Source organism: Halichoeres trimaculatus, unplaced genomic scaffold (genome assembly GCF_033239565.1).
Source record: "Halichoeres trimaculatus isolate MK-OKI-2021-1 unplaced genomic scaffold, fHalTri1.1 fHalTri1_scaffold_6, whole genome shotgun sequence".
In the NCBI taxonomy this organism is placed as follows: domain Eukaryota; kingdom Metazoa; phylum Chordata; class Actinopteri; order Labriformes; family Labridae; genus Halichoeres; species Halichoeres trimaculatus.
In genome coordinates this window covers 7,197,809-7,212,263 of record NW_027437184.1, presented here as the reverse complement: position 1 = coordinate 7,212,263, position 14,455 = coordinate 7,197,809, and the positions used below count along the sequence as shown (strand labels likewise).

The 14,455-nt window shown below is 38.2% G+C and overlaps 1 protein-coding gene across 2 annotated transcripts in view; it reads right to left on the bottom strand.

The window, feature by feature from the left end:
• jade2 (jade family PHD finger 2) overlaps positions 1–14,455 on the bottom strand; it is a 283,971-nt gene that overhangs the window by 103,344 nt on the left and 166,172 nt on the right. For both annotated transcript variants that reach the window (XM_074672130.1, XM_074672129.1), the window contains exons 6-7: positions 7,954–8,165; positions 3,983–4,150 (exon numbers count right to left, since the gene is read on the bottom strand). In XM_074672130.1, the coding sequence (XP_074528231.1) occupies positions 3,983–4,150; positions 7,954–8,165 (380 nt within the window). The remainder of the gene's footprint in view (positions 1–3,982; positions 4,151–7,953; positions 8,166–14,455) is intronic.

The following is a 14,455-nucleotide window of genomic DNA, read 5'->3' as shown; positions in this document are numbered from 1 at the left end:
TATCTTGTTTATCTGTACAAAAAAGTATTTAAAAAGTTGTGGCTGCAGCTTTCTATATGTTGTTTTTTGTTTTTGTGCGTGTATTCACTCAATTAAAGGCCTGAAGCTCACTCTTCCCCAGATGATCAAATCTTAGTCACAATTACCTCACATTTCAGAGCAGGCTGATGGAAAATGAAACCACTCAAAGGGAGTGTGGAGAAATCTCAGTGTCAAATGAAAAGACATTTTAAAAGAAGGCCTCTGAGTATTTAGGTTTCGTTAGCACGTTTGAGTGTATGTGTGTGTGTTTGTGATGAAAAACCATTAAAATGGAGACCTCTCTGGGGCAGGAGGCAGCTACACACGCGCATCACTGCAGGGGGGCTGTGTCGTTTGATGGCTGGGTGGTGTGTGTTCATGCACATAAACAAAAATACAAACACACCAACATGCATCAAAAGGCATCAAACCTTGCCCTCTTTGCATATCGCTCTTACACATGAAGCTACCTTTCTGAAATTTCCATCATATTGGTGAGAATCCACAAACCTGTTCTGGGAGTGTTTGTACAGATGTCAGCTATTAACACATCTTTAGCTCACGCAGGCACACACACCACTGACTTTTTGCAACCATACACACACAAAACACATAACCACACACACAGCAGAGACATGCAAATGATCTTTTCTTGCCTCCACGGTGGGGAGAGAAAACAAAAGCGAACGGAGCAACGAAAACAATTAGCCCAATCAAGGGTGACAGAAGGCAATTAGAAGTAAAAGGTTTGAGCTGCCAAAAGCTACTCTATTACTGCAGGATGTGCTGCTGGAGTGTGTTGTCAAATAGGCTGAGGACACATGACTGACTGTCTTAACGGTTTAAAGGTGTGTGCAAAGCGTGAACTAGCATCCGTCCATGAAGCTCCGAAATGAGCAGCTGCTTTGTGTCTTTTAAAAACCTTCAGGTGAGAGATGTTTCTGAAAGGTATCATTATGACACATCGAGTCAAAATTAGCTGCTTTCCTGCTCTATTCGAGACAAACGGTGTGAATCAAGACATATTTTCTGCAGACTTTTAAGAGAGGGGTTTCAACTGAAGAAGCAACTTGAAGTGTTTAAGGCATTTACTTCCAACAAAGAGATGCAGGTGGAAGGAAACCGACAGGTGGGAGAGATCCTCAAAGTCGAGGCACAGGCCTATAAAGGCAGCAGAGGTTTTGAAGAGCACTTACACGCTGTTTGTGCAGTGTGAGGTATGCTAGTCACTTTAATTAGCTCTCTTCTTTGTACTGATGGTGACGCAATACTGTAAGAGTGGGAGTACACTGTAAAAACGAGGAGGAAACTTACAGTTGTGTAAAAGTATGAGATTGAAACTGCATCACTGAGTCTCCCAGGAGCACAAATTTCTCTGGCATTGGGCATCTTTGCAAGCTATTATGGCAAATATTGATACATCTGTAATTGAGAATTGACTTGTGGCTAAGTCCCGCCCACAAATACAATGAGCCAATCACAGTGCATATAGTCTTCCAATACACTCAGACATTCTCTGTCTGTACATCCACTAAAATACATTGCAGAAGGTTGGTTTTCATTCAGATTTATGAGGTTTTCTGAGATTTTGAGTTTAGAAATGGTCAAACTGTGTTCAAGAGGTAGCCTACATGCAACTCAGTCACAAGATATCGCGAGAGAGTGGACGGCCAGATGCATCTTTTTACCCTTTCATAAGCCAGATCTTAAGAGAAAACAGTGTATTCTTGGGCCAGTTGTTTAAAGAATTTAATTTGGATCAAAATGATCCGGATTTGGAAATCCCACTTCTTGCTATCCATGATCAGGTAATCCGTCTCAGTTTTATGCTGGTTTTTCAAAGCACCATTGGATTGGATCACCCTGATCCAGATACATAGTTTTCAAGATTATCAAATCTGGATTACTAGTGCTCTAATAGGGACAGCATATTATAATGTGGGCTGCCAGCTCTGTAAAGAACAACAGGTAGAAGAGCCAACATGGGGTCGTTGTAGTTTTTTTTTTTGTTTTGAGAAAAAAAAAAACAAAACTTAAACATCCAATTTCATTTTTAATTATATTCTTCATAAGTTTTTCTCTGGTTTGCTGCAGTTTGGTCAGTTTGATTTGTTGATTTGTCCCAGGAGTATCTGCGCTTCTGCTCTTTCAGTTTCTCTTTGTTTTTCTTTACTGTACTGAAAGGCTTCATTGGCAGCCTAAGTAACTTAATCTACTTTATCACTGGAATGGTTAAACAAGTCAAGTGCAAAATACAAATAGAAGTATCAACACAAAATTGTACAAATGTTGTTTTAATTATCCAGTTTTATAGAATTACTACCTTTTTTAAAATAAATTGTTTAGAATTTAATCCAATCCGAAAACCAAAATTCGATTGGATTACCTTTGAACAACTGGCCCCTTTGGATGAAGTTGTGCAGTAGATCACAACAATGTGAATGGAATGAACAAGGATGTCTCCATCTGTTCTAAGGTAAGCTGATAAAATATTTGAGGCAACTCTTCTGGAAAAAAATAGAAAGTTATCTTTAACACCAAAACCGTCACTGCAGTCTAAGGGACTGTTAGGGATTCTCTCTCGCGTTAGCTAAAGTCAGCCTAACATTAGCTCCAAGTGTTGTTCATCATGTCTCTTTGTTTGTGAGGAGTTCATTGGCCTGTTTTAATCTGTTTTTTGTTCTTTGGTGATTGTATATCATTGTTAGCTGTTGTCCAAAGGGCTTTAGTTAAGCTAACGTTAACCGATGGAGCTTAGCTTCATTAGCTTATCTGTAATAGCCGAGATGACAAAGGTTGTCAAACGTTATGCTGAATGATTTAGTGTGAATACTGTAGCTCCAAACTTACAGAGACACACACACTCTTGATAGAGATGGTAAAAATGAGGTTATATTTTTGTCCTGACCAATGCTGATCCTCTTTCTTGTTGTCTATGATGCTGATGGTAACCAGATGCTGTTTATCACGTTTGACAATGTGGGGACCTGTAAATTTAGACTGTAACTGAAGCGTTTTAATCGATCTTCTCAAACATTAAATAATTCATACATCCCTCAAATGTGGACTTTTGGTGACTTCTATATGATTTGTGATCTTTCTGCCTTCAAAAATCATCAATAGCGTCCTGTGAAATGTCTCCTTCCTGTCATTAAAGCCAAAATAAAACAATGTTTTATCTTACAAAGTTTTAGTTTCCTTCAACATCTGTGTCATCATCATCACCAGTCGTCCCTGATTTCTGTTATGCCCATGCAAACACCAGAGATGAATTTTATGAAAGCTGCAGTAAAGAAATAAAGCTTTAAAAGTTATTCCACACATGCTGATGGAAATGTTTTGCATCTCTCTTTTGCCTCATGAGTCTAAAAAAAGTTAAAAGTGCGTCCTCTTGAGAAACATAACTGGTATTTTACAGCAGCTCTTCTTTCAATGCAAATATAGGAAGAGGAATAAAGTGAGCCTTAGAGAGTGTTTTCGAGGATGGATGCTGCGCCTTTTGGGGGCAAGGATGAGAAAAGTTAGTTCAGTTAAAGAAAATATTCAGCAGGGAGAGTAATGGCAAGATATGAAAATACAAAAGACACAAGGCTGTTTCCCTTCCTTCTTTCATGGTTATACCTGTACTATACTTTATTTACATACAAGATACATGAGTGTATTAACCTCTTTGTTCTTCAAGCTGCTGGCGCTATTCATTTCTTGATGGTTTTTACATTCATGCAAAATAAAATGACCACCACTCCCACACAAATCAGCAGCCACAAAACATCAAGTTTCCTGATTCATACCCAGGATCCCCTACTTCATGATCACACCTTAAAGCTGCTGCTGTGCCCGTGGGATCATCTCAGATCAAAAGAGAAAAGTCTGGCAACAGTATTAGCACAAAAAACTACATCCTGAATACCTCTGAGGGTGTTCGTGTCAAAAACTGGGACAGTCTTTGAGTCTCTCTCACCTCAGGGATCCATAAGGCACAGCTGACGTGGACCCACTTGGTTCCACTGCGGGTGGGCTTGAGGGCCCCCCCTCTCTTGGGGCAGAGCAGACATTTGGGCTGGACGCCCAGAGCGCAGGTCCGACACAGCCAGTTCCCCTGGGGTACCTTCAGGATGCCATAACACGCCTGCAGAGGAGAGGAGAGGAGAGGAGAGAAGAAGAAAAATTTTCAAATTTAGTTTCTTTAACGCTTCAAGAAGTTTCACATTTTTGGGAAGTCTGGATAAGTCTGAGGGTCACTTAATCCAAGTGATCATTAAACTGTACATACTAGAAACAGGATGCCATATAGAATAAAATAGAAAATACTTAATTAATCCCTGAGGGGAAATTCAGGAATCAGCAGCAATCAAGAAAAACAAAAGTAAGAAAGGTATGGAGAGTTCAAAAAGCTCCATAAGAAAATAGATGATGACAGCTTGTCCATCATTGTCCAGTTCAGCCAGCCTCCACCTCCACAGGGTCCAAGACTGAGCTTCTTCAGCAGTCTGTTCAGTCTCTGTCTCCTGGATCCTGTCTGCTCACAGCAGGTGAAGTTCTCCCAATGTGGCGTTGGTGTCTGGTGTTAACTCTGTTAGCCATGTCTGTGAATAGCATGATGCTACTCTGCCTTCTGGTATTCCCTCTGTTGCTGGGTTAGCACAGCTAGCTAGTCCATCTTATTGGAGCTAGATCTTACGTTCCCAATAACGATGGATGGAAGGACAGGTCCATGTTGTCACTTCTTAGCTCAATCCTGAGAACCAGCACGTCATCCTCACCTCCTTTTCCTCACCTTGTGGGAAACATCCGGCCTTGCACCAGTTAGCACTGACATGCTATAGCCTGCTAACAGCTGATTTTACAAGTAAACAATGCAGCCATGGTCACATGTAGGATCTCCATTTTGGTGTCCATGACCAACAAATGAGCCACACAAAGTAATGATCCACTCCAAATGCAAAGATGACGAAAAAGAGACGAAAAAATTACAAGAAACAGACAAATAAGACTGAGCCACTGCAACAGGCAGCCACAACCAACAGGGCGGCGCCTTGCAACATGGTGTTGTTTCTAAGAGACAGCAGGTTATCTTTTTATCAGTGCTCTGCCTGCTTCCACTGTAGAGTAACCTGTACACTTTTCTAGCCAACATAATGGCACACTACTGTAAATTTGACAGAGAAATCCAAGCCCTGGGGCTATAAACTGAGGCTGATTTTCAGACGTACTTTATTCCTAAAAGGTCTCAAAGTGCTAGGGCTGTGGGGAATGACTCACTCTTAATGCTTCTTCCTCTCTTATTGTCTAATTTGTGCGTCAGATCTACCTAATGTGATTTCTTATGAGTCATGTCAAACCATTTCTCTTTCAGCTGAAGCACAAATGAAATTCAAACACCAAAAACCCAGAAGCAACATGTTTCCAAGAACCTTTTTCAAGGTCTCAGTGTGCAGTCACTCAGCGTACAGAAGCAGAAGCAAGGATATGTCTCATTATGAAAAAGCTCTAAGACACGGGGTGCTAACAAAGGTGAGTAAACAGCAACAACAAACTTCAAACTCACGGGCAAAAACTGGAGCAGACATCAAAGCCTCCATCTTCGTTAACGGCAATTAAAGCACTTTATTGATCAAAGGGTTTTATTGATCAAACAAAGCACTCAGATAAGCAGGGTGTTTGTTTTTTAACCTGCTGAAGGTTAGAGAGTCGTACTGTAGAGGAAAGCTGGTGTTGGATGTGTTTGTTATAAGAAATCAACAGTGAAAGCAACAGTTTTATTTACTGCAAGAAGCTTTTTATCATTTTGGGGGGGTGTTTGACTGTATGAAGGCGGCTACTTCCTCTTGCACCTAACAAAAACTGAGAAAACACTGGAGTGACAGCAAGAATAAGAAGTGGTATTGGGCATGCCATTTGCGGCTGAGTGGTATATGCCAGTTCCCCTGTTCAAACTGGCATGCCAGTGCCATAAGCGGTATGCCACTTGTCTAAGACTGTTAAATCTTGTGTTTTCTAACACCAGGTGCTGCTCTAAAGAGGCATGCCCTTATCAGACCAACTGTCATATTTTGTTTTTATTGACAATGTGTGTAGTTTCTTAGCGCTATTGTTTGAAACATGACGACCAAACTTGTAAATTTAAGTTGTGCTTTAATCTCTGTATTAATAATTGGTAGATATAAATGTGTATTATGAACAGGCAAATATGTAAAAGCAAGACTATTTCAGGACCATTCATAAAGTCCACCCAGGGCCTAGAATTCTAGTCATTAACAGGGTTGTGTCTAGATTTTTCACCCCTCTTCTCGTATTTAACATCACTGCAAATACAATATTTACCAAAAAGTCCAGCTCAAGAGTTATGAAGTGTCTGATAATGCTCTCAGAAACGGTGGAGCCAGTTGGATCCATTACATTTTCATGGAACTGACAGGGGTTTATCTAGATCAGGGGTCTGCAACCTTTACTTTCATTAGAACAATTTTTCCTCAGCTCACCTGGATTAAAGTCATTTAGGAGCCACAATATCCATTTAATCTTCACAAAAAAGACGAAGAGTATAAAATTCAAAACATAGTTAAAGTGTAGAGGATATTGATCGTGACCAAACGTTTTTTTTGTGTTTAATAAACTGTAAATGTGATGTCTTATTTTTTTTATTTTCAATAAATTTGCAATTATTCAAAAAAAAAATCTGTAATAAGTTTCAGAAATTTGCAAAATTTATGAAATTTCAAAAAGTTGCAAAATTTTCAAAAATTTTAAATTATAAAAAATTGCAAAATATTTATAAAAATACGTTTTTAATGTGCCAAAATATGCAGAAAAACAAAAAATTGAAATAAAAAAAATGCCAAAATTTCATAAAGTTGCAAAAAATAAAATTAAAAATTTGCAAAAATAACAAAAAAATACAATAAAATTTGCACAAAAAAAAAAAGTTAAGAAATAATTTGAAAAAATTGAGAAAAAAAAGTGAGCTTTATTGCAAGTTGTGATCGTACTTAGTTCAACAAGATGTTAATGCATGATTTTATTTAGTGTCAATGTATTTACAGCAAAGGAGTCAAAGAGCCACATGAGGCTCCAGCTTCAGGTTGCAGACCTTTGATCCAGATCAAAAAGTTTGTTGTCCTTTCTTTTGTCATTTCAGCTGAATATAATACACTAGTTTTAGCATTTCCACATTGAAAGAACAGGACAACTATTGAACCGGAGCCTTGCAACAGTTTTTCCATTTGGTTACCTTTTGAATCCCAAGCCTTTTGTGCACACAATTTTACAAAACAAATTTTGATTATATAAATGCTCACTAATGAAAGCTTTTAATTTGGGGTTCGTCCTTGCACGGGCGGCCTGGGTTTAAATCCAGACTGTGGCCTCTCCCCACGCCACACTGCACGCCACTCCCCACTCTCGTCCTGTTGTTTTATACGGCATAAGATTTGGTGATATTTATAACCACATAGTTGATATTTGGTGGACTGTAGTGCTACAAAACATCAGTGAGCCTTGGATAATGGAAGTAGTGGGATGTTTCCTCTTCTGTCTAAATAACACCATCTTTCATCCACATTAACTTCACATTTTAAGCTAAATTCAAAAGTCAATTCTCAACTGTTGACCTGGAAAATACACCCGACCAGAGATAACATTCACTGCTAGGTGTCATAAGCAGCAGGGCTGTTTTTTTCACACACAGAGCACAGAGGTGACAGACCAACATGAGGCTTCAGTCAGCAGGTGGAGGAAACTATTTCTGTCCAGCTTGTGGTCTCATCGCACTAAAAGGTGTCGGTGTGTGGGGGCTTGTGTGAAAGTTTCATAAAGACCCTCAAGTTTTAGATTATCACGGGGAAGAGGGGGTTATTGAACTCAAAACTCAGAGGGAAACAACTGAACCTTAATTCATTAATGTGTAAATAGACTTTTGAATGTATCCTGTACCTGATGAACGCAGACGTTGCACTTATCACAGAAGACCATCTCGTTCCCGTCCTCTCCTTCAGGTGAGCGGCAAACGTCACACACCACATCCTCGTCGTACTCGATACCCAGACCTTCCTCGGCCTCGATGGCTTGTCTCATCTTCTCCTCACACACACTCTCCAGCTCGACCAGGACACACTCCATGGTCAGTTCATCCAGCTCTGGTAACGCTGAGGGAGGAAAAAAAAACATATGGGAAAATAAGGTTTTGGATGAAACAGAGAAAAAGGGAGAATGGTGGAGCTTGTTTCTGACTTGAAGCTCTTTCTTTGATGCTTTAAACATCACGTTTTCCTGTCAGACAGACAAGTGTTGTTTTGTATTGTTCTCCATTGTTCAAAGAAGTCGGAGTAAGTTGAAAGCATTGGTTTAGACAGAGATCTTTGAGAAATTACAGAGCCTGAGCAAATTAAACTGACAGTGCTGCAACAGGGTCAACAATGAGAGGCTTCTTTTCCTTCTTGTTACAGAAAAGATGAGAGTAATGGGGAAGCTGCTCGTAGGAAACTCAGTAATTTGTTACATTGGCTCGCTCATGCTGTTATTTTTGGCTGGAACACTGTCTCACACTTAAATTGGAAATGCACACAGATTTTCCTTTGCAAGAACACCTCACACAGGTCACTGTCTGTTTGGACCAGCTTTGGCTGGAATGTACTGAAAATGAGCTGCAGGATGTGGGTGGAAGAGGATTGCAGACTTTATTTAACCATAAAGAAGCAGAACAATTTCTCAGAAGCTCTGTCATTTCGAGCCAGCAGAGCATTAAACTTGAAAACGCCGTTTACCAGTTTTTGCCCACAGCTTGGCTCACCTCACCAATGTGTGTCAGCATTAGCATACCCGCTTCATTTGCATCTCAAAGTGATGCCTTGCTCGAAGGCTGCTTAATAGTTGATGAAAACTGATTTCACTGGCAAATGCAAGCTTTCTGCCTCATAAAAAATAAGGTGTTTGAGCTACAGGGAAAATAAACAGTCTGGTTTCCAGGACAGTAGTAAACAGATGTGGCATACTATTATCTCATTATGTGCAACAAGATTACCATGATTATACAAAATTGGTAACAGTGAGGTATTGAATCTGAGGCTTTTCCTGAAATGAAGATGATCTTTTGGGTTTCAAACATGGGGAAAAATCAGATGATACCAGACAGAGCGTTCTGTATGCAAAATCCTAAATGCCTGATGGAGATGGAAATGATGCAGACACAAATGAAAGTAAAAATCTGCAGAAAAGAGCCCGACTTTTGCTAAGCCACAATTTCTGAATCACTTGTAAAACAGTCTTTGTATTAATCTGTATCAAACAAACACATGGTATACTGCAAATGTCCTCTAAAAGTTGTTAACAAAAAGATCAAAACAAAAAGCAAAAAGTTATTTGTTCTGTGGAGTTCCAGAGGAATTATAACAGTGTGTGTAACAGTGTATTAGAGCCACTTTGAAAAAAAACAAAAAATAAAAAAAAAAGTTAATTTTTTGAGGAAAAAAATGTGAAAATGTAGAGTTTATAACGTCAAAAATCTGAGTCATCTAATTTGAAGTTTTTGAGTTTTTAAAATGATAAGTTTTTGAGAAAAAACTCAACATTTCTGAGACTACAAAGTTTAAATTTTTTTTAGAAAAAAAAGAAAACTCAAAAAAGGAAAAGAAACTCAAAAATTTCAAGTTTTCTTTCTAGAAAATTCAAATTTGAGTCCATGTGGCCCCAATGCCCCATTATAGAATTACACCTCTCTTATATGCTTATAGAAAATTGCTGTTCTTAACCCTATAATGCCAAATGCACCACTGGTGATACATTAGCTTTAAAGACCTCTATCTCATCAACATGATAAACAGTTTTCTTGAAAACTTTATAAAGGATTGAGGCTTATCCTTCCACTATTACTATCCACAAATCATCCACACATTATTTTTTATGGAAAATCATTCTGAATTTTCAAGAAGTCGCGATAAGAATGACACTGAAGTCATAACTCATTTTTTTTAGAATAAGTATTAACTGCGATTTGAGTTTGAGACCCCTGTTGTAAGCTGTATACTACACTCAATGCTGGTCACCAGCATTGGAAAAAAATCCCAAAAAAATCAATTTACACAATGTTTGATTTCTATTTTGATTTGCTACAACATAGGAAAAATTCATTTTTTTGGTCAGACATAGACCATTTAAACACTTGAATATAAATCCATGAAGGGTAAGGACGGGAAAAAAGAAAAAAAAAAAATCATCAACAAATACATAGATAACCCTAAGTGTACAACAGTGTGGCAGTTTTGTTTGTCTCTTCAGGGTGAAATCGCAATTACATAATATTTCTGATCTTTTTCTCTGTCTACTAGAGTAAAAACAAAAGGAAAAATGTACACTAATAAAAATGTTAACATAGGTTGATATGGCCTCTAGAGGTAAGATGAATAAGTAAAAAAAAGAGAAAGAAAATAGAAAAAGGGAGGGTAAGAGAGAAAGTAAAAAATATCTACATATTCATGCACATACGTACAAATATATTTATTTCGAATTCTAAAGATTAACAAAAAAAAGAACAACATTTTATTTCATATATCGGGCCTCAAACAACAAAGATTCCAATCTTGATTCTTGATACATACAGAATAATATAAATGTTTACACATATACATCAGCATTTACTTTTGCCATTTCATACATAAGCAAGAAAAGGGAGGACTTCAGCTCGGGAATTTGTTCCAGGAATTGACGGTTAATTGGATTTGCATGTTGCCGCCATGACCAGTAATGTCTTCTTGTGTCACCGGAGAACCCGGGATGAGACAGAAAGATGAAACTGCTTTCTTCTTCATTAGTTGCTAAAGTGTGGTTTGAGGTCTGTTACCACCACTTCTTAGATGAGACTGTGTCAGCACTGCTCAGTGAAAACAGCTGATTGGTGGAGATCTCTATGTCAGGACTTGTGTCTTAAAGCTCTTTTCAGATCTAGTTCACAAACTCTTCAAATTTCCAGTTTCTCAAATACACTACTATAACACTACTATAAAACTATAGACAGGAACACGACAATTGCTTCACAGAGCTTTGCCAAAATGCTCCGAGCAGCAGTAAATAAACATCTGCTGTCTTTGGGTCTGCAGTTGAGAATTATTTATTGATTTACTTTTAGGATTTAGGACTCATATGGGAGATTTTTTAAGTGCAGCTAAGCATCCTGCATCTATCTATGAAAAATGTATGTCACTGGATCCAAAAATAAAAAAACAACATGTTCTGTGTGTATGATGAGAAAGTTATTGTACTACCTGAGCTGCAGTTTGACATCGAGCTACAAGCTTTAACTCAAATCAAACCTTATCCTACATTATTATGGAAACTTGAAGTAAACTTTGTAGGGCTAAAAAGATCAACATGTAAATCAAACACCTTGAATTTAGCGTTGATGGAGAACTGAATGAGAAAACAAAGCATGATTCATGTCAACATGTTGATTTGGAAACTACTTTCCAAGCAGCCGAGGGAAAAGGAAGTTGAGTTTGACATTAACATGCTGTGACATTTATATCATGAACTTAAACACGAGAGAGGGGAACAAAAAGTGTTCAGATTTTCCTGAAGGTGTGTTTATGTGTCCAAATTATACATTTCATGTGTGTGTGTGTGCATCTACATGTGTTAATTAATCATTAACAACATTTCCATTACACTTTTTCGCAAATTAAAATTTTAAAGCTTCGGTAAGGAACCATTTCGCCTTGCCGGTGTTTCCATTGCGACCAGAATTGCGCACAACTTGAGTTAAGTAAAACGTAACGTCCGTCCAGACACTGCACTAATGATGATGCTGATTCATGAACATCAGTGTTTTTATTCACTGGTAAAACTTTCGCCCCTGATCACACTAGCTCAAAACAGGCAGGAACAAAACACTGAAAGAAAATCATCATCTCCAGCTCATATCGATATTGGTAAAACAAACAAACAAACAAACAAACAAACAAAACAAACAAAAAAAAACAATCTGGGATAATGTGTCATGGTAGTTCGGAGAGAAAGAGTGGTGCAATCTTGAGAAAAGACGACCATGGAGAGGATCAAAGGATGAAGCGCTAGGGATGATTGTGATCAAAAAGTATGTTTTTTTTCTTTTAGGTAAAGAGACATAAAAGAAGAGGGCCCACTCTTCTTGGGTAGTTTTGGGGTTGGGTCTCAAAAGAGTGTTCAACATGCTCTGAAAATGCCGGCAGCTAATGAGTAAATATCGGTTGATACCAATAACCAGGGCTTGACGCTAACTTTTTTGCTCACAGCCACTGTGGCTAGTGGTTTCCCAGAGTTACTAGCCACTCAGCATTTTTACTAGCCACAATTTTGTTGTTGGATAATTATGTTTAATAAGATTAAAGCGGATGATGACGTGCTAAAGTTTACTTAAACTAAATGTACAACCTTTTTAAATGTAAATGACCCCTGAGCACACTCAAATAAAGACTACATAAATCAGCTATTCAGCTCTGAAACGGTCGTGCTTCTTAAATATGAAAATATGCAGACTATTGAAATGAAGTTATAAAAGGAGGAGTTTATTATTGCATTCAATAAAAGTTGTGAAAGTTGAAGATTAATTGAAAAAATAAAGACTAAACTGAAAAAACTAACTAGAAACACTGTCTGCTTAAATATTTATTCACATCAGTATTTTTTCAGTAATAAACTAAGTACCATACTTTCTGGACTATAGGTCACTCTGGAGTATAATCATATGTTTTTTTTTAAGTTGTACCAGTCAAAAAATGTGTCATGAAGAGTTTTGAATTTTTACATATAACTTTAATAAATGTTTGTTTATTAGGAGGTTTAAATATTGTTCCTCCAGCTCCTCATATCTGTCTCCTCTGCCCCTCCCCTCTCCTGCTCTAGGTGCGTGTTGCTGGTGAGATCGGTGCAGCGTGAGTTTAAATGAGCTCCATCCGATAAATGTCCTCACTTTTAAAAAGTTTGGGTGCTCTGACACTAGTTTGTGACTGAAACCCTGGAATCTGTTTACAATAGAAAGAAAGTAAGGCGTGAGTGAACTTTTAAATCATGGTATCAGGCGCTGGGAGCTGTCATGGTGTCCAAGACAGAGGCTGGAGACGAGCGTGTCTGGGCACCTGTCAGCAGAGGACTTCACGAATGGACCAATGAGCAAACACTGTGTGCAGGCAGTGCTCAGTGAAGTTGTAGTGTTGTAGTCCCGTACTGCAATGGGTGTAGTATTTCAAATGCAACTTCAGAAAACTACAATACAATACTACCTGCCATAGCTGAAATTCCCCCGCATTTGGCGGTTTAGCATGCGTTAATGTTGAGCCCTGCTGATAACCAGTGACCAGTAGTCTGTCATTCCCTGTCCTCCTTGATCAGGAGCACAGCTTGGTTTGATTCGTCCACCTTGTTAATCTACTTTCCTGTAATGGAACTAACTATGCACCAATTTCTATACTGCTCATATTATCATGCTTGTTTTCTATGTTTTTACGTCTAAATGTGAATCTGCTGCAAACCAAATTGCCCTTCAAGGGACAAATTAATAAAATGAATGAATGAATGAATGAACATATCAGCCGATACTGATACCGATATATTGTAAATCCCTATCTGTAAGTAATCCAGCATCAAACACACACACAGGACAAACATTTTTACTAGACTCTGCTTTAATTTCTGTGCTTAACCCTGCTGCTTGTATTTTAAATACAGTATCAGCATTATCAATGTGGCTGTTTCTTTAAAGATACCAGTCCATTAAAAGTAAGACAGCCACACACAAACAGAAATACATGATGAATCCACCCACACTGACACAAAATAACACTTTTATGTAACTTTTGCATGTTTTGCTGCATCCATCCTGCACATTATTAATATATTAAAAGTATTTTAAGCGCCTTTATAATACAATTACTGTTTATATTGAATGCATTCTGCATTTCGAAGCCAGATAAAGAGACCTAATTGTTGTATGTGTCACTCCAGGCTGATTGCATGTTTTGTGGTGTTTTGTGTGACTGTGACCCACTTTCCTGCAAGGAATCCAATTTTCTATTTGCTGAAAAATCAGTGAATTTAGTTTTAGCTTCTTTCTCATTCTGGCTAGAAAAATGTGTTTACATAGAAAATAAAGTGATAACACAGCATTTTGAGTGTGAACAAAGTGTGCGTAGTGAATTCACGCACATGTTAAACTTTAAAGAAGTAAAGGACTTATACTGAAAACGCTGAATCATCCCATAATTCCACTCTGCTCAGCCAGCAGAACCAATCAACTGTCTGTTTGTTTGCTCCAGCAATGAAGGTTATAAGTGCAACCGCTTCGGCAACAGACAGAGCCTGTGTGTGTGTGTTGAAGAGAGTGTGTGAAGATGTGTGTACAGGCCTGAAGCCCTGGCGGGGATTTATAGACACAATTACTGCTTTTTATCTGAAAGGAGCCGATCAGATA